This window comes from Dioscorea cayenensis, chromosome 16 (genome assembly GCF_009730915.1).
Source record: "Dioscorea cayenensis subsp. rotundata cultivar TDr96_F1 chromosome 16, TDr96_F1_v2_PseudoChromosome.rev07_lg8_w22 25.fasta, whole genome shotgun sequence".
Lineage (NCBI taxonomy): Eukaryota > Viridiplantae > Streptophyta > Magnoliopsida > Dioscoreales > Dioscoreaceae > Dioscorea > Dioscorea cayenensis.
Window position 1 is genome coordinate 1380833 of NC_052486.1, and position 23975 is coordinate 1404807.

Consider the following 23975-nt stretch of genomic DNA (forward strand, 5'->3'; position numbering starts at 1 on the left):
TTCCTTCTTATTTGACATTTTCTAACATCAAAAAGCATTTATTATTCTTTTTTCCAAATTTACCCTTAACATTCTATTCAACTATCATGTTAAAATTATATATGAAAGAGAAATGTGAAGATATAAATTATGGATAATTTTTGGAAAGATAACTAATTTTTTTATAAAATTTTGTGAAATAACTAAATTTTTTTATAAGTGAGATTCGGTTAACCACGACAGATAAAAAGGAATTGAGGGAGTACTTTCCAAGGTACTTGATGCTATGGGTGTAATCGATCGAGCTTGAGCCGAGCAGTAGCGAGCTCGAGTTCGAGTTCAACTAAAAAATTAGTACTCGATACTCGGCTTGAGCTCGATCGAGTATTCATTTTATAGCTCAAGCTCGACTAAGTACACAAATCGAGCTACTCAAGTTCGCTCGATTAAGCTCGACAAAGCTGGAAATGACCATAAACATTATGCTCAAGGTTCGAAAGCTTTTCCCCTTGATTTTTATCAAATAAATTTAATATTATATATATATATACATACATGCTCGATTAGGCTTGCGAGCATTCGAGCCAAGTATCACAATACTCAAACTCGGCTCGCTCGACTACTCGAGCTACTCGAGTTCGAGCTGGGCTCAACTGTGACCAAGCCGAGTTTTAGTTTTCGCCGAGTTGAGCCCGAGTAGCTTGCGAGTATAGATGTATCATTTACACCCCTCCTTGATGCATGACATGGGTATCAAAAACATTGTTATCTTGTAGGGGTATGAATAAATATTTCACTATTTAGGGGGGTATATTTGCAAAATAAAATTTCCAAAATAAATAAAATTAGTTCACTTTCTCAGTGACAAAAAGGATAAAGATAGCTCATCGTCTCTACCATGCTGCTCGCCGGCGCAGCCGCTCTCCGGCCACCGTCCACTCCCGGAGCTCGTCTTCTCTTCTTATACTCCCCTTCATCCCTCTCCTCCACATCGTTCACTGTCTCCGTCGATGCCAGCCACTCCAATCGTGGCCTCTCCGTCTCGATTCCTATGGCTCGGGTGAACGGAATGGTCACCGGAGTCGCCGTTGATCCCGAAGATGATGAGTGGCTGCAGAACAAGCCGGCCGGGTTCGGGGAGGGAAAGAAGTATGAGACAACGGTGGAAGATGAGCTTATGGAGGAGATGGAGAGGAGTAGGAAAGCTCTGCTCGCTAGCATCAGCAAGAAGAAGAAGAATGCGATGAAGAGATCTGAGAGAATCAATGAGCAGGATTCCCAAATTTCTAACAAAGGTTGGGATTTCATCTTTTAATTTGATCAATTTGATGCTTTTCTTTATGAAATTGAGATAATTAGGGTTAGGGATTACAATAAATCACAACAATTTTGATTGCTAAACACTCGAGAAATTTATTTACTTTTTTAATTACTAGATATGGATGTGCATTCATCTTCTTGCAAATTGATGGAGGTGTTGGAATTGTGTATGTGTGTATGTAAATGTTCATATTGGAGATGTCTTGGATTCATATGTTTAGAACTCCAGTGAGTTGGTTTGGAAAAATGTAGGCTGTCATCCTTGTTAGCATTGAAGATTTAATTTTTGAAAGTGCAAGAAAGGAATAAAATGAGCATTTCTGGTGATGAAAAGGTTTTTTTTTTGTGGCATAGTGATTTTATAGGCCTTTTTTTTGTGGGAAAAAGCAGTCTTTCAAGCTAGTGATTGTGAATGTTGAAACCTTATTTAATTACTATTTACTAGAGATGGATGTGCATTCATCTTCTTGCAAATTGATGGAGGTGTTGGAATTGTGTATGTGTGTATGTAAATGTTCATATTGAGATGTCTTGGATTCATGTGTTTAGATCTTTAGTGAGTTGGTTTGGAAAAATGTAGCATGTCATCCTTGTTAGCATTGAAGATTTAATTTTTGAATGTGCAAGAAAATTTCAGGTGATGAAAAAGTTTTTTGTGCCATAGTGATTTTATAGGGTTTTTTTTTGTGGAAAAAAGTTATCTTTCAAGCTAGTGATTGTGAATGTTGAAACTTTAATTTTTTGGATATGCTATGAAGGAAAAAAAAAATGAGCATTTCTTGTTTATGAAATAGGTTATGTTGTATAGTCATTTTATGGTTTTTTTAAAAAAACGTGGCCTTTCATCCTTGTGAGCATTGAAGATTTAAATTTTTGATATGTAATGAAGGAAAGGAATGTAGAAGGTTTAATTTTTTGTTTTATAGGCAATGAAGGACAAAAATGAGCATTTTTGCTGATTAAATATGTTTGGATAGCATAGTGGTGTTTTGTTTTTGTTTTCCTTCTATGTAGTTTTTCATCCTTGTGAACATTGAAGATTTATTTATAGAGATGCAATGAAGGAAAAAAGAATGAAATTTTTTGTTGATGATATAGGTTTTCTGGCATAGTTATTTATGATTTATGATTTTTTTTTTCAAATCAAACTTTTCTGGTTAGTGGTTAACTAAGTTGTTGGCTTGGTTTGTATATAGTGAATGACCGATGTTAATTGAACAGTCTGGTGAGTGATATATGAATGAAAATAAATATATGATGGTTGATGGTTTTTTCTTCATCAGTTTCTCTTCTATGATTTTGCATATGAATGTTCTTTCTGCCGAGGGACTAATTTGGCATCCATGACATCCAATATTTCCTACACTAGAGCCATGAAAGTTTGGCTTATTATTCTTTTAATATATATATATATATTAAAGTTATGGTTTCCAAACTTCCACTCTCAGTAAGACTGACCTTGGCATTTTAAACTGGAGATTTACAGCGACCGATGTCATCCCAAGTGGCATTCGTGTCCGTGTATGGAACCTTCCACGAAAGAAGAACATCCATAGGGATCTGCAGTTAGCATTCAAAGGGTTCCAAGGTATATTGCATGTAAGCCCAGCAGTAATTGCGAATCAGAAAACTAGGGATCCTGTCTGCAAGGGCTTTGCTTTCCTTGTTCTTGAGTCTGAGCATGCAGCCAAGAGGTATTATTTTGGTTTATGTAATGCAAGTTAATCCTTTCTCCTTTCTATCACCGTCGATGTGGTTAATGTGTAAACCTGCACATGAAAGGTTTCAATTGCACATTCACATGAGAAGATCAGCAGACAATGACTGAAGTGAAGTTCCTTGCTTACATTAACACTTTGGGTCATTTTTCTGCTGCTTAAAGTAACTTCTATATTTGATGATACCACAAAGTTCTTTCTGTCACACTTATTTCAATCATGCTTAACATTCTTACATTTTGTTCTGTTTTTTAAATGCCTCACATTAACTTATACAAGATCTTTTGTTCCTACATTGATTGCTTGTATTTCATTTCCTCTAACCACTGCTTTCCTTGATTTGCCAGATTTGTACAGACATACACTAAGCAAAATGTGACTTTTGGTAAGGTACAGAAGCAAATTATGTGTGATATAGTGAACACGCGTATCTCCGCCGACTCCTCTGATGAGCAATTCAGTGATGATACTTCAAGCTTCTCTCAGCCCATGTACGACAACTTCAGAGATGTGACCACTTCTAGATCTCATTCACACCAATTTCCTCTGGACCACATAGACAACTCCCCAGAGGAATCTTCGAGTGGAGGATTAGACGGTATGACTGAACAAGAATACACATGGGCCATGAAGGACAAAGATCAAATTACGTCGCATTCAGAAGAGACTGACCGGGGCCTCGAAGATTCGAATGATTCTGTTATGAACAATCATGATCGGAAACAAACAACTTTGAAAAAGAAAAAGATCAAAGTGAAATCAAAGAACACATCAAAATTGAGCATGCCTGGCTTAACTTCTCGGTAATGAATATCGGTGTAACCATTTCCATGTATTTGTGTTGCATTTGCAAGTATGTTTTAACAAATCATCATACATTTCCTGTGTGAATTCAGGTTAAAAATCAGGGAAAGAACTGCTTTAAACGGCGCTTTCTCCAAGTATGGAGCAAAGATTGATACGGATATCCCAATCGAGAAATGATCACAACTCCATTGTAGATACCAATGAGAACCATCATTTGTTCGTCTAAAGGTAACCTATGCAGAGTTGTGATCAGCTTCGGCCTCGAATTGTTGTTCAATGTATTTCATTGCAAATGATGCCATGGTTTTATCAACTTTGAAGTCTGATCTTTGATTCTTCAGCTAAAGACTGTTCAGCACTGAAACTCTTCAGGATGAGATGGTCCATTTTTTTGTCTTTCTGTTTTTGATGAAACATTGTAGTTAATGTAACGATCAGAATTGAAGTAGATGCAAATCACAAATATAGTTTTTTTTTTCTAGTGGCAATTACTTTTTTGAACCATGTCTTCCCTCTCTGTATTTTTTATCTGACACAAATTCATGTTTTTTTTTATCTATTATTTTTAAATATAAAAAATTATTTATTATTTTTTTTTAAAATTACCCTTAATATTTTATTCGGCCTTTTTCTTATTGGAGTTAACACTTTATTCGGCTTTTTTCTTATTGGAGTTAAATATGATAGCAATGTAAAGATATAAATTAGTGGTGATTTTACAAATATAACTAATTTTTTATAAAATTTTGTGAAATAATTAAATTTTTTAGTATGTAAAATTCATTTAATCACGAGATTTAAAAAAAAATATTTTGCACTGTTTATTGGGTTATATATGGACCAAATATACAGTCAAAAAATCATCACAAAAATGTAATTTTTTTGAAGAAAAAATATTAATAAACTTAGAAGGTTTTTTTTTAAAAAAAAAAATAAAATAAGATGAAAAATTAATAAGATTTCAATTTCACCAACCACAAAATTGACCTATTAATATGCTATAAAGATGGTGAAGCATTAGCAGATGAAGGCAAAGAAAACACCCTTCAGACTCTTAAAGAGATACCATAAATAAACATGGACAACTCTTTTTATACAAAAGAAAGCATATGATAACAAATGTAAAAACAATACACTTCCTAGATAAAGAGTTTCAGCTCTTGAGTTCCTTCTAAGCCAGAGAAAATGATGCAACTGAGTATATTGTATACAACACAAGAACTCTGAAAATACATGCATGAGACCTTCGAAATTTCGGTGTTGAATGATATGCTTCGAACATATTCAAACCGACGGGAAGTATTTGTTGAGATTAAACGGCAATGAGTAGAATTCTTCGCTTCGGGTGTCTCCACGGAATGATCTGAACTTGTCCCACCAATGATACCCCCTGTCCTTCCTCATGTCGTGTCTATGTAGAGTGTTGTCCAAGAAGAAGGCGACCAAGCCGGCCACGAACGGTTTTGAAGAGAATATCACATTGATGATGTCGTTGAACTAGAAAAGATGGTGGAATTTTGTTTTAGATTTCGATCGAGAAAGCTTATTGTAAGATATAATGAAATTGAAATTGTTAGACATACCCATCGTGCGCCAGTGTGTACTGGACCGTACCCGGCGACGGATGTGTACTCGTTGAAGTATTGCGGAACAGATATGCCCATGAAGATGGAAAACCCGAGAATGAACTTTGTCCGGAAACTGTTGAGGTTGCAGAATTGCAGGAAACTAAGACCTACAGAGCCTGTGTGTGCATGAGGAACATAATTACAACATATTGTAGATTTGATCATAAACAATGACAAGCCGGTTGAGTTTCCGAGATACATACCAACATAAGCAAAGAAAATGCAGTATAGAGCTGCGATGATTGGAGCGGGAATGGAAGCAAACACGGCACCAAATTTTCCTAAATCAATGTCAAAGAATACATAGTTTAACTGGGCTTATGAATCAAAAAGATGCATACAATTTCAAGTGAAAGTAGGTGACCGAGTATATAATACATTTCATTGCTATCTTATGAAATGATAAAGGCCAGCTTCATCGTCCATGCCTTTTATCTATTTGGTTCAAAGTGTTTATCTATTTGGTTCAAAGTGTAAAGTATATGCGAAAAGAGGAACTCACCAAGAATCGAGAAGAAGATCATGAACCCTGCAGAAATTTGCACTACTCTTCGGCTTCCAACACGCGTCAAGGCGAGCAAACCGGCATTTTCACTACATTAAGAGTGAAATAGAATATCTTATGAAACAAAAAAGTAAAGCAAAAGTAACTATGGCATTTGACAAAGTGGATCTCTAAAGCCTTACACAGAGACAGTAGACCCATTTCCAGTTCCAAATAGCCCATCCAACAAGATTCCAATTCCCTTCGATACAAATTAGTTAATTATAGCATCAATGTGTTGGAAAATTAAAGACATTAGCCAATGTGCCGAAAGATTTAGACAATATCCTATACCTGCCAACCAATACCACGGCTGAGAACAGAAGGAGGCAATGGTGTCGCACTTGCGTACCTTGAGACGGCGATGAATGCACCAGTGGACTGCATTGGAATACAAATCACACCAATCACAATGACAAATAGAATAATGGCAAATGAAGTGGTGACTAATTAAAAGAAAACCTCCACAAGGGCAGCAAATGAGGCGGCCATCATTGCAAATGCTTCACCGGCATCAAATGTCGGCGCTCCCCATTGAAAAGGATATGGAACTCTTATCCTTTAAATCCATAACAGAAAACACAATAAAGCTACAAGTGGCTACCGAAAGAAAACATCATTGTAAGAGATGCATTCGACCACAATGGCAAATGTAAACTTACCAGGGAGCCGCACTAACTAGTCCTGAACGATCGGTGCGGCAGTGTAGTTGAGTTTTTGGAGCTGCATGCCGATACGCACCACCCACTGTGAGCAAGTAGGCATAAAGCCATACGATTGCAACTGAAAACAAAACAGCAAACCGGTCGAAGATGGGCTTGTGCGCATGTATCGCATGAGGCAGGTACTGCAATATAAAAACTTTTTCCATAAGATACTGCTTTATCATGATTGAGCTCGGTAAACAAAAAATGTGCGAAGGCATGCATATTCTGCTCATTGTATCACATTACCTGTGAGAGTATTATCAACCATATTAGTTGAGGAAGACCAATCTCAATACATTTAGCAACCTGAGTGACAGAAAACAGAAATTTTCAGACATCACATACCAGATTTTTGTCTTCTCAAAAACAATCAAGTCTTCTGAGGAATTTCTCTTGCAATATTGCACAAAATAATGAAAGAAAATTCTTACCCCAGGAAAACCAAGTTCATATAACCCAAATCCCACTAGAGCAACTAGTGGAACAGCAGAGAGTGGGCTCAAGAATCTGGATAGATAAAAGAAACGAAAAAGAATAAACCAAAAGCATTAGACTAGCAAAGCATTATGGGCATCAATCCTCATAAAAAATTACATTATTATGAATACAAACCTTGTGACATTCCGCCAAAGACCACTGAAACCCACTATAATTTGAAGTGTAGAGGCAACAATAAGGGCACCTTGTGTTCCCCGCATGATGCGTAGGAATTTCTGCATTGAATATGATCGAAATGATGCTCTAACAAGAGTTAAATCATTGGAATGCCAAAAAAAGTAAAAGGCAATGTTTAGTAGCAAACCTCATGAGGATCTACAACATTGCTGTATCGACCAGCAAGGATGATCGAGATGGTGGGGGCAACAAAGGTATAAGATCCTCCGATCACAGCCGGCAACCGAGTACCAAAGAAACTTTGCAGCAAAGTGTTCAATCCACTGACAAACAGTATAGTCTGGACTACTCTGGCTTTCTCATCCTGGCAAAGTGAAATAATGTTGTAATATAAAAAATTGATGGAAAAATAAAACTTTGATTGAACATACAACAAAAGGAAAAGAAACTTTATTGGGGTTTGGTGCAGTCTCACATTTCCTCCACCCATCTGAGGAACAAGAGCAGTGGGGATGATAACAGTGGTGCCAAGCATAACCAGATAATGTTGGAAGCCGAGAAGGATGGCCTCAGCTGCATTGCAGATCAAATCAATGTAAAAAATATATTAAAAATTCAGTAACAATTGATAGAATAAAGATTGAATTCAGTAAACAGTGCCTAAAAGGGAAAACAGTATTCCCCAGTCAAATAGGAACAGAGAACTTTTCTGATGATAGTTCTTCTACTGAAAATGACAAGTGAACATTGAGAAAGCAAAGAAACAAATAATAATAATAAATGAGAAGTCCACAAAAAGAAGGGTCATTTTCCACTGAAATTGAAAGGTAGAACTTGTGGATCCATGATACAGTAGAACTTGCGTGGATTGATGATTCTTTTCCATTTACTTGTGGATAGGAAAAGTAATAAACAAAAAATACAAAATCCAATGGAGAGGAAAAAAATACACCATTTGCCACTCAGATTGAGAGGGCAGGACTTGCTTGGATTCATGGATACTTTTCCATTTGCAGATAAATAAACAAGAGCATGAGAAATCAAAGAGGAAAAGTAACAGAAAGAGAGAGAGAGAGAGAAAATCCAAGAATGGAAAGAAGAAAAGAGCATCTTCCACTCAAGTTAAATGGTAGAACTTATGTGGATTTATAAAACTTTTTCATTTGCAAATGGATAGAAAGGAACATGAGAATTCATAGAGGAAAAAGCAATTAAAATTAGAGAGAGAGAGAGAGAGAGAGATCCAAGAAGAAAAAAAAATAGCACCATTTTCCACTCAAACTTTCAATCTGAAAGATAGAACTTGGTGGAGTTAACAATAGCAAACAATCTAAAACAAATGCTGAAGAAATCAAAGACAAAATCAACAAAAATAATAAAAAACGTACATACAAATAGGCAAAACTAAAAATAGGTGAATTCAGAGCTACAGGCTATGAAGAAAAAGGGAAAGTTCTCAGTGTATCTGGAAAAACAAACAACCCCCAAACATCTAAATCTCAGCAAAAATAGATTTCCAAAAGTGAAATCAACCCACATTCCACCAGATCAACAGATCCACAACCACAACACAATCTACAAACCCTAACAACATTAACAACCCCCAAAAAAAAATCACAAATTTCCATTTCTTCACCTCCATTTCCACCAATCCAAACCTCAAACAAATCCAAATAAAATAAAAATAAAAAAAAGAACAAAAGAAGAAGAAGAAGAAGAAGAAGAAGAGAACTCACGCCAGGGAGGGGGGCTGGTGATACAATAAGCGACATTGGGAAGCTGATCCTTAACAGGATGAGGTTGGAGCTCATCCTGTTTGGGAGCTGGTGCTGCACCTCCACCACCTCCAGCCATGCCTTCTTGCTCCTCCTACTCCTCCTACTCCTCCCTCTCAGATCCAAAACCCAATAAAGCTGAAACCTTTAGCAAGAAATCAAGGTCAGAACACCAAATGAGAAGCAAAAACAAAGTCCTAGATGAGTAAAACAAAGACCAAAACAAAACAAAACAAAGCAAAGCAGAGAGAATGGGAGCAAAAGCAAGTGCAAACCTCCTCCTCCTCCTTCTCTTGCTACTGCTCCCAGTGCTGCTGTGCTTTCCTTTCAGCTTCAAGGGAATCTCTCTTTCTCTCTTTCTCTCTCTCTCTCTCTCTCTCTCTCTATATATATATATATATATAGAGATGTGGATGGGTGTGAGAGTGAAAGAGTGACAAGGTACCAACTTTAGTTAGGAAATGTAATATAGAGTGAAGAAGAAGAAGAAGAGCATTGGTTTGTTTATAGAGAGTGAATTGATGTGAATGATATGATGTTGATGATGAATTATGAGATAATGCCAAACAAGAAAGAAATCAAAAAGTGGAAGATGTTTGTTGGTGTTTATACTAGGGTTTGCTTCTTTCTTCTTCTTTTCTCTTTTTCCTTGCTCTTTCTCTTGTAGTCTTGTGTGTGTATGATAAGCATTGGTTTCTCTCTCTAAAAACTGTGTTCAGTTCTTTCTCTCTCTAAAAACATAGAAGCTGTCTTTTCTCTCTCTAGTTTTTTTTTTTTTTTTTAAAGTCAGAACCTAATTTAGAGCTTATAATTAGGACCTACTTAAAATTCACTTCTAGAGAAGACATATAATCGAAACTTACGCTAAATGAAGATATTATATTATTATTGAGATTGAAACCTGCACAAAAAGAAGACTTGATATTATTGAGTTTACGGAGTGACTACATATCAGTGCATATCCTTGACTATTAACTTTACGAGAGGTGATCCGACGGAATCGGCTATATAATAGTTACTATAGAACTGAGATGTGGTTTGACCTCACTCATTGGATTGCCTCAATTTAATAACTTCTAGAATAAATCACATAGATCTTTTAAAGTAATTACCAATCTATATATAAATTATATAATAAAAAAATAATAAAATTTATAAATCCATAGCTAAAAATGAGTCACATAACCAAGTCCACCACATAGTCATAAGGGTGCTTATCGTCTAGTGTCAAAATAAAATTATAAACAACAAAAATGGCTCAAGTGATGTTTTTTATGCACATAAATATTACGATTAAAAACTATTTAAATAACCTGGGTTTTTACTATTTGGACTCCCAAAAGGAGGATTCTTCAATTAAACAAAAAAGGTAAACTACCACTAGATGTGGTAGAACCGTAGAAGGACCAACAAAATCAAAATAAAAGCAACTCCAACAACACAAAAGTGAGGATACAAAAGGCCTTCATTAAGACCACCAAAAGGAAAAAACACCTAGCCCACGCTTTGTACGTGCAGAGTCAGAGCTCCCCCGAGTTCTTCCATACGGGGTCCTAAGAACTCCAAGCTTCTCTTGACCGAAGTGATATCATCATCAAACTTCTTTCTAGCTCTATCAACGACTAAAGAGAACCAAGATAAAATCATACAATCAATTTTCAAGATAACACAATGTACATGAACATCATTGGCATTAAAAATACAATCATTCCTAGCAAGCCAAAGATTCCAGACAATTGCTTTCACAACTAAGTCCCCAAAAAACCCTTCTAGCGGGTTGCAAACCCAATCTCCATGTTCCCCAAAGGCAATTCAAGGAGGCAAGTAGAGGTGGGAGCTGGAGAAGCCTGTTGAAATAGTCCCACACTTGCTTAGCGAATGGGCACTGCACAAAAAGGTGATCAACAGATTCTGTCCCTGTGTGGCACAAGACACAGGTATCGGTCGGCATCCTATTGCATCGTCGACAGCCTAGGTTTTTTAATGAGAGAACTTTGTTTTACCAAGCAAGCCAGTTGAAGAGGTTGACTTTCTTAGGGCACCAATTGCACCAAAAGAACTTCGCCACTTGGCATCTCAAACCCCTATCAATGAGAAAATTATAGAAGGATTTAACCGAAAATAGCCCGTTACCCGAAAGGCTCCACCTCCTACTGTCCCTAGCCAACCCAGCTGTTACCCGTAGCCGCTCCCGTTTGGCCGTTGACTCGCTATGAACTTCTCCGGCCACAGGTACCTGGGTGAGCGCCCATTGAGCCACCAGTCTTTCCAAAACAACGTTTCCTCCCCAGTGTTTATTTCTAGTGAGAGACAACTCCCAAATGCCGACATGCAACTTAACACTCCTTTCCAAAAAAAAGAAGATCCTTCCCGATGGAGGACACAAATTCTAACGAGACCTACCATAGTTGAAATGGACTAACTTTTGTTAATAACATTTTTTATCTTTTTACCAATTGGACCATCAACTCAATGATTGAGAGCTTGAACTTGAAATTGATTATTTGTCCATGTTACAAGAAAAGTTTTTTTTTTGTCATAAAATTTAGAGAGTTAACATTATTTGTTGGCCTATGTGATGATGATTAGAGTTTAAATTCAAACATTATTTCATATTTATTAATTAGAACTAGAGATTTTTGGATTAATTAATTGGAGAGTCATATCATGCTAAAATCTATTTAATAATATTGGTTATTGAAGTGATTAGAATCTACCTTTAAGTAAAGGTAACTAGGTATTTTCTTCGGCTTCGCATCAGAAATTTTAAAATTTTGTGAGGAGTTTTGAGACAATATTATATATAAAATAATATAATTAAACCACTCTTACCGTAGAAACTTTATACCCTGGATTTTAAAAGTCTTATGAACATTTATTACATTAATAATTAGGTGTAATTAATATTTTCAATTATTAATATTAAAAGTAATATACATAAAAACTTAAATATTATTAAAAAAAATTAAAATTATTCTTTGAAACACTCTCGGAGTAGATTATACATTTATTTTAATAGTATGTATAGATATTCTTAGTTGGTTTGGAGAGATTTAGGCTAATTGAAGAAATACTAAGTTTGAATATTAGTTGAAGATCATGATAGATTTTTGCTATTGTGATTGGAAAATATTTTGAACTAATTGAAAGAAGGTTCAAAAGAATTTTCGTGCAAATAATTTTATAAGTCTCTCTAAAAAAATTAATAATTTAGAAAAGCTATTAATTGATCATGAGAGAGAAGGAGAGAGCTTATTGTCTATGATAATAAAATTTATATATATATATATATATATTTTCGGATAAAAGAAGTTATGAAGTAACTTGACTAGAAAAGGCTGCTTAAAAGTGAAGATCCGAAGAAATGCAAAGCTTCATCAACCACCTTGGCATTTTCAAGACTATGGTGAAAAAGGGATAAACTGCCATTTTGCTACCTTGGGCAATAAGACAGATCCATCAGTAATAATGTTGACATTTTGATGAAGTTGTGCCACATATCAATAATGCTTGAGACCAGAGTTTTATGAAAACAAAACTTATGGGAAAAAAATTTATGCGTTGATTATCGATATCTTTGTAGAGTTGATCAAGAATTTAAAAAACCTAAATTTATAAAACTATTGTATTTTTTTATTTTGTGTTAGTGACTTGATTCTCTGGGTTTGAGTTTGCAGATGTAGCCAAGCAATACTGAACAACATTATCAAATTATATGTGGTATTTTCTCCTTTTTTTATTTCCCCTATTTTTATAAAGCGACAATGACGTAACCCGGGAAAGCTAGCGTGTGGGGAGGCAAGGGCCAATCTCGACCCACGCGCCTCACCTCGTGTGGGGACATGAGGTTCGATCCCGAGTCCTCCATGAAATGAACGGCCTACGCAAGAGACCCGATACCAATTGACCCAAAAATTGTTGGTCTATTTTTTTAATTTTTTCTCTTTAAAAACTATTTTCAACACTTTATTTTCTTTCTTTTTTTTCTCTCTAAAAGTATGTATAAGCTTTTCCTCTTTCTAGACATATACAATTTTCAGATATTCTCTCTCTAAGAATTATTTTAACACTGTTTTTTTATTTACTCTCTCTAGATCCAAATTTCAGTGCTCTCTCTCTCTCTCTGGAAACTGTTTTCGCTCACTAGTTCCTCTCTCTCTCTAAATCAATTTCTTTTGTTTCATAAACCTCAATTATTTCTCTCTCTTATTTCTATCTCTAAATGAACTTGATGCTTTCTCTCTCACTTCTCTCATTCTAAAAAAAATCTATTTTCAGCTATTTCTCTCTCTTGTTTCTCTCTCTAAAATCAATTTTTATTAGAAACCTCACTCTAGAATCTATGCCTAGCTCTCTCTATTTTATCTTTCTAGAATGATGTCAAACACTTTTTCTCTCTCTAAATCTCTCTATTAAATTTATTTTTTATCGCTGTTTTTTTAGGGAGAATAGGTTATAAACCCCTCAAAAGTTCTATAATTGCATATTTACCCTCCGAAAAAACATAATTATATATATACCCCTGAAAAATATAGGTAATTGCAGATATGCCCTTACTGTTAGATTCCGATAATCAAACTTGATTAACTATGGTTATAACTTGGATTAAGATATACAAAAAGTCCAAAATAACCCTTGTACAACTTAAAAAAAACTTTTGAAGGGTATATATGCAATGGTATAATGGTAATTTTATATATTTGTTGTTTGTTAATAGATGGTTTTTCAACTAATTTGAACCTCAAGGGTATATACGCAATTATGTATATTATTCAAGGGTATGTATGCAATTAACTTTTATTCAGAGGCAAATATGCAATTTCAAAATTTTTTAGGGGTACACCTGCAAAAACCCCTTTTTTTTATAACTATCCGTGTTTATAACTGAGAGGTCTTGAGTTCAAACTTCTCAAATTATAATTCATTTTACTATATTTCTATGATAGTTTTGTATGAAAAATACCTTTCATTCTTTCTTCTAAAGTTGCATAAGGTCAGACAAATCATCATAAATGTGTACTTCTGTATATGTTTGTCCTTTGTTTTGTTGTTGGTTAACTTTATAAAAAAAAAATCCTTGAATGTTTAATTTTTTTTTGCATTTAAAAACAATAAAAAAAGTATATACATCATCATAAATTGCATATAATCATCATGTATATGTGACACAATATTTAAAAAATATATATTAAAAATAGGTATCATTTTATTTTACACCCAATAATATATAGTTAAATGCTAATCTCTCTCTCAATTTTTTCTATTTATTTATTTAGAAAAAAATTTTATTTAATTTTTTTTTCTATTTATTCATATAAGATACAGCTGGAAATACAAATGAGCTTTTGTCTTGCATTTCTTACCTTGCTCTTGGTCTCTATCTCTTTATCTCTATTACAATATATTTAATATATAAATGATTCTTTATTAAAAAATATTTTTTAATGAATATAATATAGATTTATATGGAATAAATTAAATTTTTAAAGAATAATTAACAAAAAAAATGAGTGGAAAATAAAAAATGAATATATATTGAATATTGTTTTCATCCCAATTGGCTTGATTTTGATTTTATTAATATTAATTTGAAAATAATAGTTTACATTAAATTTCTATTTTTAGAAAAAAAAAATATTTAAGATGAAGGCATTGAATATATTTAAAAGCAAGGAAAGGCTTCTACTTTTAGATTCAAATTTAATTAAAATCATAAAATTGTAATTACATTAACACTTATTCAATGCTTGTGCTGGTACCATCATGCTTACTACTGGGCACAAGCTTGCTCACTTCTCATCATGATTACACTACACGACACAACATGGTTTAAAGCGTGTATGGGTTTAGTACAAATGAATTCGTGATATAAATAAGTCAATATGATTAAAACACGTTTAAATTAAACAATTGTGTCATATTCATGTCAATCGGTGTAAGACATAATAAACACAAATATACATGTAAAGAAGTAATTATAATCCATATATATATATATATATATATATTAGATTTTAAATATTTATGTATGTTAGACTTAAATATCTATGTATTGACATATGTTTGTTGGATTTTTAACTAATATATTTCAGATTTAATTTAAATTTGTTATCATGAATTTTGTGTAAAAACGGGCAAAATGGGTTGTGTTGTGTTACACGACCCAATTACATCTTAAATGGGTTAAATAGGTTAAGCGGGTCAACCCGTGTTACAAGTTTCATATATGGATCGTTTATGTGTTTAGAAAGCCAGACACAATTAATAATTGTGTCGGGTTTGGGTTTAGCATTTGGGTGTTATATTCCTATCTCATGACACGATTAGACCTATTTACCCGAATTGCCATCTCTATTCTAATCTACGTCATTGCTAGTGTTGCTATGTGTCCCTCGACTATGTAAATAATATTTTTAGTATTTTATAAAAATATTAAAAGCATGAAATATGTCAAGAAAAAATAAATAAATAAAACAAAGATTAAAAATTAAATTAAAAAGTTAAAAGAATTATATCATCAAAATGAAAGTGCACAGATAGTTTTTAATAAATTTTCTTATATTTATCCCATAATTAAATATTTATTCTTAACTCTTCTATAGATTTAGACTTGCGGAAATTGCAATATTATTTTACTTCATTAAGTATACATTTTAATTTTAAAAAATAATTTTATAAGAAATTAAAAATTAATTAACAGTATTGCCCAATGATAAGACATGAGAGTTTTATAGGGAAGGTCTGAAGTTTGAATCTCTTACTGGCATGTTAAATGATGCAAATAATGGTTTGCCCATTTTATAAGGAAAACTTAAAATTAATAAAAATATAAAAAACTATATTAAATAATTTTAAAAATAAACTTATGATTTTTGCTAAGCTATTAACTCATTTGATAGAATAAATAAATTATCTTTCATGTACTCACTACTCACACATGTAACATTATAAATTCCTTGAATTGCATTAAAAAAAAAAGTGCAAGTGTATTCCACATTCAAAATTTACATTAAGGAAAATAGAGAATAATAATTAGCAAACAACCAAAAAAGGACAAAGTAATAAGAGAGGGTAGTTGGTAGAGCTGATAAATAAGATGAGAAATAAATAAATAAGATGAGAAATAATAAAATTTAACCACTTTATTATTAGATAAATAAATAATAAATTTGTAGTCATCTTAGTTTGGTAATATTATATTAATCACTACAGGCATTTATTTAATCAAAAGAAGGAAAAAAAATTTATGGAATTGATACAATGAAGTGAGTTACTCTAGACAACATTGCAACGGCGGAGGAACTTATATTTAGCATTCATAAGCGTAGACTGAATGGCCACATCCTGAAGGTTGATTTCAATAAGGCATTTGACCGTGTTGATTGGGACTTCCTCTTGGATTTGTTAGAAGCTAACGGTTTCGGGGAGCGTTGGATAGGTTGGATCAAATGCATTCTGTTCTCTTCTAAAGCATCTATTTTGGTGAATGGATCTCCAAATGGCTATGTGCGTTACAAAAGTGGGCTGCGGCAAGGTGACTCTCTCTCACCTTTGCTATTTGTTTTGGTAACGGATGCGCTGAGTACCATGTTTGCTCATGCACTGAGGTCTAAGGTCCTGGTGGGAGTTCCATTAGGAGAATTTGGTAACAGGTGTAACCTTCATTACGCCGATGATTTGCTTGTTTTGACTACTGGTGGTCTTGAAGATCTGCGAATTATTAAGTTAATCTTATTTATTTTTGAGGGGATGACTGGTTTAGCTACCAATTTCTCTAAAACTTGCCTTTATACTTCTGAGTTGGGGAAACTCCCGGAGGTGGAGGCGGCGGATACGCTTAATTGTGAAAGGGGTTTGCTTCCAGTTTTGTATCTTGGTATCCTTATTTCTGGAAGAAGACCAAGGAAGCAAGACTGGGAAGACCTCATTTCTAAGATTAGAAAGAGGTTGGCTTCGTGGAAAGTCAAACAAGTTTCTCTGGGGGGTAGGCTCACGCTGATTAACGCAGTGCTTACTGCTATACCTACGTACTGGATGTCCCTGTATCGTCTACCTTGTTGGGTTATTAAGGAAATAAACCGGATTAGACGTGACTTTCTTTGGTCTGGGACGGATCTGAATCATCCGCGTTGCAGACTCATAAACTGGAATAATATCTGTCGTGGCCGCGACCAAGAGGGTTGGGGCATTTTGGACCTTCAGAATTTCAATCAGGCGTTAGTGGGGAAATGGTGGTGGAGATTTATGTCGGACCGTTCATGGGGTGGTGCAGAGGTTATTAAGTTCAACTATGGTATGGACCGTTGGAATATGTTCCCAAGGCAATCGGGGAGAATTTCCTTCTTCTGGAAAGGGGTGTTAAACTGTCTTCCTGCTTTTCGAAGTTGCATTGAACATGACGTTAACTCTGGGATGGAGACGCTATTTTGGAAAGATAGCTGGATTAGTGGTAGAGCACCAATGAATATTTGGAAGGAGGAATTTGGTAGATCTAGGGAACCGAATGGAACTGTTTCTGATTTGTTATTTCTGTTGTCTCGGTCCCCTTTCATGGAGGAGGTAGAAGTGAAGACTTTTTTGGATCAAAGGCAACTGCAGGAGGAGGGGATTGAAGACTCTAAAAGGTGGCATCTTACGAGGAATGGGGTGTTCACGGTGAAATCTTTCTACTCTTTCCTGAATGATGGTGGACTTCGATGCCCGTTGACGAAAGTTTTATGGAAAAGTCATTGCCCGAAGAAAATAAACATTTTTAATTGGCTTGCTTGGAAGAACAGGATTCTAACCTTGGAGAACTTAGAGATCAGAAGATGTAACCGTCTACCGACGGCGACATGTGTCTTGTGCAATGCGGTGACGGAGACGGTGGATCATCTCTTCTTGCATGGCAAAGCAAGTGTGGAGATACTTTAATAGCTTGCTCGGGCTCCGGATCCGCGGATTGCCTCCATTTGGTTTGGGGGACTTGGAGATTATCTATCAGACCAACCTGTAAAGAGTTAGGGGTTCTAGTGGTGAAAGCGATTGTGTGGAATCTTTGACTTTGCTAGGGAATGACCCTGCATGTTTAATGATATTATGATGTCTGCTCATGCTCTAATTGTGAAGGTTGATCGCATTTTATTATCCTGGCTTTCTGCAGCTAGTGACAGATCGAGAGCAAAGATGGAGGAGCATGCTACTACCATCAGGCGAAGTTTGGAGTTCTTGAGCTCGACGGGGAGGAGCGGGACTAGCATCCATTCCGGATCGCGGGTTATCGATCACATACTCGAGTAGTCATGCGTGTATTTAGGGGAAGGTTGAGGTGGTTTGTTTGCCTCGTTTTGTGCTTTTGTGGGTTGTGTCTGTTTGTTTCACTTCTTGTGGTTGGGTTTTGTATGCTGTTTCTATTTTAATTTAAGTGGTTTATCCACCTTTTCAAAAAAAAAAAGAGGTGAGTTACTCTTCTTTGTGTTATCCTTAAGAGAAAGGTGTGTTAATTATTTAATTAAAAATTTTTAATAGAATATTAAGCTTGTGATTAGCTTTGCCACCTTCTTAAGAAATTTTAAAAAATAATTATTATAAAAATATATAAATATATTCACTTTGCACCAACTCTTCTTGACATGACAACCAACTATTTCAGTTTTTTTAAAATTTTTATTTCTTGGTGTTACATTGAGGATAAGATGAGAAGTTGTTAAATAATTTAAATTTTTAATTAAGATAATTGTTTGTTTAACCCTAACTAATTTCAATAATTTGATTGAGTCTGTCTTGAATTATTGACAAAGGAATGAGTGCATGGTTAGGTGAAATATATATATATATATATAAAATTAAATCTACTGGAAATACCAAAATTAAACTCATTATATACTTTGCATAATTAAACATGGATTGATATAAATATAAATTAGTGTATAAAAGTTCATTTCATTCTTTTTTTTTTAATATATTATCTGGGTTAATTATTGTAATTGTAATTGTCATTTTTCTTTATAACCACTTTTGTAAAATCATACAATTAATTTGAGTTTCAATAAAGTCTTCAACTTTTTGTTTATTGAATTATTATCTTTTTACTCAATGACCTATTCTTTTTGAATAATAAACGACAAACGCTCCTTTTTATATAAAGCGATCTCTATTGGGAGAGATTTGAGCCCATGACCTTCCTTTTATACTTTTGATGTACATCCAGTTGGAACTTTATCCAATGGTTGACTCAATGACCTATTCAAGTAATGTTTTTTAAAATTTCCAAATTAATGTTTTTAAGTTAATTAGTATGATTATAAACAACCTTCTATAACAATAATAATTAAATTTAATAAAAGAAGTTATATATATATATATATAATATATAATAATAGAATAAATAAAGGAAAGTGGAAAAAAGGTATAGAAAGTTGGTGGAGGGGTTTTGTCCTTGCAAAAAGAGCAGTGGAGTTAGTGCAATTTTGACTGCTCAAATCTCAAGATTCTCTACTCTTTTTTCTTTATGCACACATTTCAGAGCAATAAATAAATAAATAATTAATTAATTAATTAATTTTGTACAAATTGCTTGGAAAGTGCCAAACTCTGTTCTTCCTCCATTTCATTTCCCCTCAAGAAATAAAAAAAAAAAGAAAAAAAAGCTGCCATATCTTACCCTGTCATTCCCATGCCATTCCTTTTGTGCTATTTATTTTTTCTTTTTAATATATATATATATATATATATATTCCTTGCTAGTGAATTACCAAAACTACTCAATTTAAGGTGTTAATTACTTGAATCAGAATATTTTAGAAGTGGAAAAAAAATGTCGAAAGTTTAAAACTTATGTAGAAAAATTAACTTCATTAAAATTTAATCTTTTTGTGAATTTTAATAACTCAATGCAAAAAAATGTAAGGAATAAATTCTGTATAATTTCAGTCGCAGAATTATCCTTTTGTTTAATATATACATAATATATATATATATATTAAAAATTTTGAATATATTCCATAAGTTTTCATTTTTAGAAATTTTTATTTTTATTTCTCTCGTTGAGGCCTTAAGCAAGTTCTGTATGTAAAAAATTAGTAATAATTTAAAATTTTTCAATTAAATTTAAAATATGACATATTAAAAAGTAAAGAGTTAAAAAATATGAAACTTGTGTTGAGTATATGGAAATCCACTTGGATCTGAATTTTTATTTCATTGTATATATTTATTTATTTATTAACTTGAGTTTTTTTTATCTTATTATTTGTTTATATTTGATCTTAAAAATAGAGTAAATATTTTAAATTTAATATATAACAATTAAATTTAAAATATGACATATTAAAAAGTAAAGAGTTAAAAATATGAAACTTGTGTTGAGTATATGGAAATCCACTTGGATCTGAATTTTTTTTTTCCTTGTATATTTATATTTATTTATTTATTTGAGTTTTTTTATCTTATTATTTGTTTATATTTGATCTTAAAAATAGAGTAAGTATTTGTTCCCTATATATATATATATATATTAATATATCTTTATTGAAAGTCCACATACACACACACACATGTGACACATCCTACAAATTTTTTTTGATTCATGTACTAAACTATAATAATTAATAAGTTGTGCATCTTGTTTTGTTTGTATTATTTGCAATTTAAGTTTAAACTATTTATAAAATACATTTATAATTTATACTATAATTATTATATTAATATTGCTAATAAAAATATTTCAGAGAAAAAAATTTGATGCTTAAAGATGTCTCTAACAATACTTAATGGGTTTTTTTTTCTCATTTGGTTTTGATACTAACTAGGCCGGAGTTAGAAAATTGTTTATAGATTTTTTAGAAATGAATAATTATTATAAAAATCATATTTGCTTATATATTTTTGTGATTAAAAATCAATTTAAAAAAGTTTATTTAAAATATAAGTTAACATTTAATTTTTTCCCCCCAAAAATAAAAAAATTAAAAATAGTTGATAATTGACTTTTTTTTATTTAAATAGTAAATATTATTTTTATAAAGATATAGAGGGCTCATTCTTTAGGAATTTCCTATAGGATACTATTTATTAATGTATAGTATTAAACAATAGTTAATAATATTTCACAGTGTCTAACAATATTCAATAATGGAGCGACAATAAAATCTGCATATCACCTTTATAAATAATAATTACTAGATTATTATTTAACGGCGGACACATCAAATATCCCTAGATTTTAAAAAGTTAACTATGTCCCTGAAAACATATACTATATATATATATATATATATGTATATATTATAAAGCATTTAAGTGTTTTTTTCCTGATATAACCCCGTAAAATTAAATAATTACTTAAATGCTCTTACAAAAAATATAGTTAATTATATACCCTCACAAATCATTGTATTGTAGACACATCCAATCTTATCTATTTGTATCATATATATGTTGATGTTTGCAAATGAAAGACAAGAGGTGATGGACCAGCACCCACAAAGTCCTTACATTTTGATTTAATCAATTATTAAATTAAAAGTTTATATTTCAAAATTCATTATAATATACATTTTTTTTAATCCAATTTATAATTAACAAATCATTGTTCAATGAGCTTGATTTCATATATGATTTCATGTGGCAGTTCAAATAGGATTAGAAACTAAAATTCATATTAGTATTATTTTATTTTATTTTAGGTTAAAAATTTGCATATGAAATTAATATTTTAACAAATTTGTGTCATCACACTATTATACTGCTGAATTTAAATTTATCCCTTTGTCAAAGATATAAATACCCTATATAAAAACCCGGTGTCAATAAACCAAAAAAATAAAAAAAATTCAAAAAATATATATAAATATCTAATTAAGATAAGTTTAATCATAAAAGTATATAAACAAATAAAGTTTATAATAGAACATTCATCATTTTATTTTATTTTATTTTTACAGACAAGAAATCACCTCAACATAAAAAAAAAATACAAATATGTATATAATTAGAGGCCAAAAAAGAAAAAAGTTCATATGATTACTTGTAAAAGTTTTGGTGAGAATCCGCATTTTATTTTTTATTTTAATTAAAAAAAATAAAAAAGAAAACTTGATTGTATTATCATCAAGCACATGGATGGTTGGTGAAAGCACATGCAAAAGCCACACCTAAAAACAAATGCTTGCAAAAGGAGAAGAAGATGTTTCTAACCTTACACTCTTAGTAGGTCAACTGTTAATAACATATGAGCTCATATTATCATGACGTTCGTAGATTTAAAATTTACAGACGATTAGATTAACATTAAAAGCTTTCCTTTTTCTAAACTCTAACCCCAACCCCATTTATAATTTTTGGGAAGAGGGCGGGCGGATCAGCTGAGAGCTCGGGACGTGCAGGGACTTGATGAAGCAGTGGGGACGGGACCCATGGTCTTTCGCGTCAGGTCATTGGAATCGTTTCCATGTGCTTCATTAGCTAACTCGAAAAATATGTTACCGGTGAGGAATCGAAACTTTGGGCTCGATGGGAGGCTCCCATCGTGACGGTGTGTCGATAAGCCGAGATGGTTAGTACGCATTTTTTATTATTTAAGGGCGTCTTTAAAAGTATTGTTCTATGAAGATATTTGATGATAATATCATCTAACGGCTATTATTTGTATAAGAAACTATGCAGGAGTATTGCTATCTACTGTGTACAATTATTATTTGACATTGTTTAACACTATTTATTAATATGTATAGATTGATGGTAGTCATTGAATGCAAATCTAATGGCTATTGTGGCCTTATAGAATATGCCCTTATATACATATATAGTATACATTTTCAGCGAAAATCTTTTAATTTTTTAAAATCTAAGGACGTTTGATGACAGCTGTTAGATCATGATTTAACAGTGTTATTTGTAAAGATGTTTTTGTTGTGTTATTCTTAGTTACTATGCTTCAACAGAGTTAAAAAAATATCAGACACTGTTAAAAACTGTTTATAAACAATGACAATGAGATAAAAATCTAGGCATCCCTATATTTGAAATATTTAGTCTTTACCAAAATCTAGATGCTAGGGCAACTATTAATAGTAACATGTGGTATTGCACTTGTGATAGATTATTATATCATGATAATTAATAGTCTCACATGGATTAATTTGGTCAAAATTTGACTCCCACTTTTCCAACTTACTGACTTTGAATTTACCAGGGCATAGTTTTTTCAATGTTCATTTTATATATTTTTTTAATGAAAAGACAAAGCAAGCACATTTGAAAACTTATAATTAGTAAACTAAGATTAAAGATAAAAAAAAAAAAAGAATATTCTTCTGACAGTAATGAATTTGGGTTTTATTAAATACTGATAAAATGTGTTAAATAATAATTAAAGAAAACAAAACTTTCAAATTTAACTCACCCTTTCAACCATTCATATTGTCACACAGTTTCAAATTTAATTATTTTCTCATAGCACAAACTACCATTTTTATATTTACATTTGGTCCTACATTCCAGTGACACTGTGACAGTATTGTTGTTCCAAGTTCAAATTTTAATTAGTGTATATATATATATATATATATTTTACTTGAACATCAAATAATACATAATTAATTTGTACCCATGAAAGTCTAAATTTGGGCTTTACTTTACAAACTTAATAAACTGAAATGCAAGCAAAGAATAAGCAGTGGTAATATCCAAAACCAATTCTAAAAGCAAATCCTTTTAATGGTGAAATAATTAGTTACCCAACAAACTAACATGAGAAATCTCAAACATCCAACCATTGTTGGAATTTGGAAATAAATCCAACAGTTCACTATGTGAAACATGTCATTCTTGTCTAGATCGAGCTAATAAACTAACCAAACTAAACATATTATTTGGCACCGATTCAACCCAAAATCTTAAGC

The 23975-nt window shown here is 32.6% G+C and overlaps 2 protein-coding genes across 2 annotated transcripts; one reads left to right on the plus strand and one right to left on the minus strand.

The window, feature by feature from the left end:
• Positions 1–838: 838 nt before the first annotated feature.
• Positions 839–4325, plus strand: LOC120278964. Its single transcript, XM_039285743.1, has 4 exons — positions 839–1274; positions 2786–2993; positions 3365–3820; positions 3914–4325. The coding sequence occupies exons 1-4, from the start codon at positions 878–880 to the stop codon at positions 3999–4001; spliced, it is 1149 nt and encodes a 382-aa protein (XP_039141677.1). The 5' UTR covers positions 839–877; the 3' UTR covers positions 4002–4325.
• A 783-nt stretch (positions 4326–5108) lies between these two features.
• Positions 5109–9739, minus strand: LOC120278963 (nucleobase-ascorbate transporter 6-like). The gene is made up of 15 exons (XM_039285742.1): positions 9369–9739; positions 9055–9238; positions 7794–7891; positions 7506–7682; positions 7316–7416; positions 7135–7210; positions 6950–7009; positions 6659–6843; positions 6459–6555; positions 6291–6377; positions 6140–6198; positions 5955–6046; positions 5656–5733; positions 5408–5568; positions 5109–5321 (listed from the first exon to the last, which is right to left on the minus strand). Exons 2-15 carry the CDS (start codon positions 9170–9172, stop codon positions 5109–5111), a joined length of 1602 nt encoding a protein of 533 aa, XP_039141676.1. The 5' UTR covers positions 9173–9238; positions 9369–9739.
• Between the last annotated feature and the right edge of the window lie 14236 nt (positions 9740–23975).

Excerpts from the sequence above, each read along its gene's own strand:
- LOC120278963 (XM_039285742.1), bottom strand. The coding sequence starts at position 9,172 with ATGGCTGGAGGTGGTGGAGGTGCAGCACCAGCTCCCAAACAGGATGAG. Across the intron at positions 6,378-6,458 it reads CATTTGCTGCCCTTGTGGAG|TCCACTGGTGCATTCATCGC; the intron begins GTTTTCTTTTAA and ends ATTCCAATGCAG. Across the intron at positions 5,569-5,655 it reads CATTTTCTTTGCTTATGTTG|GCTCTGTAGGTCTTAGTTTC; the intron begins GTATGTATCTCG and ends ATGCACACACAG.
- LOC120278964 (XM_039285743.1), top strand. The coding sequence starts at position 878 with ATGCTGCTCGCCGGCGCAGCCGCTCTCCGGCCACCGTCCACTCCCGGA. Across the intron at positions 2,994-3,364 it reads TCTGAGCATGCAGCCAAGAG|ATTTGTACAGACATACACTA; the intron begins GTATTATTTTGG and ends TTGATTTGCCAG. Across the intron at positions 3,821-3,913 it reads ATGCCTGGCTTAACTTCTCG|GTTAAAAATCAGGGAAAGAA; the intron begins GTAATGAATATC and ends GTGTGAATTCAG.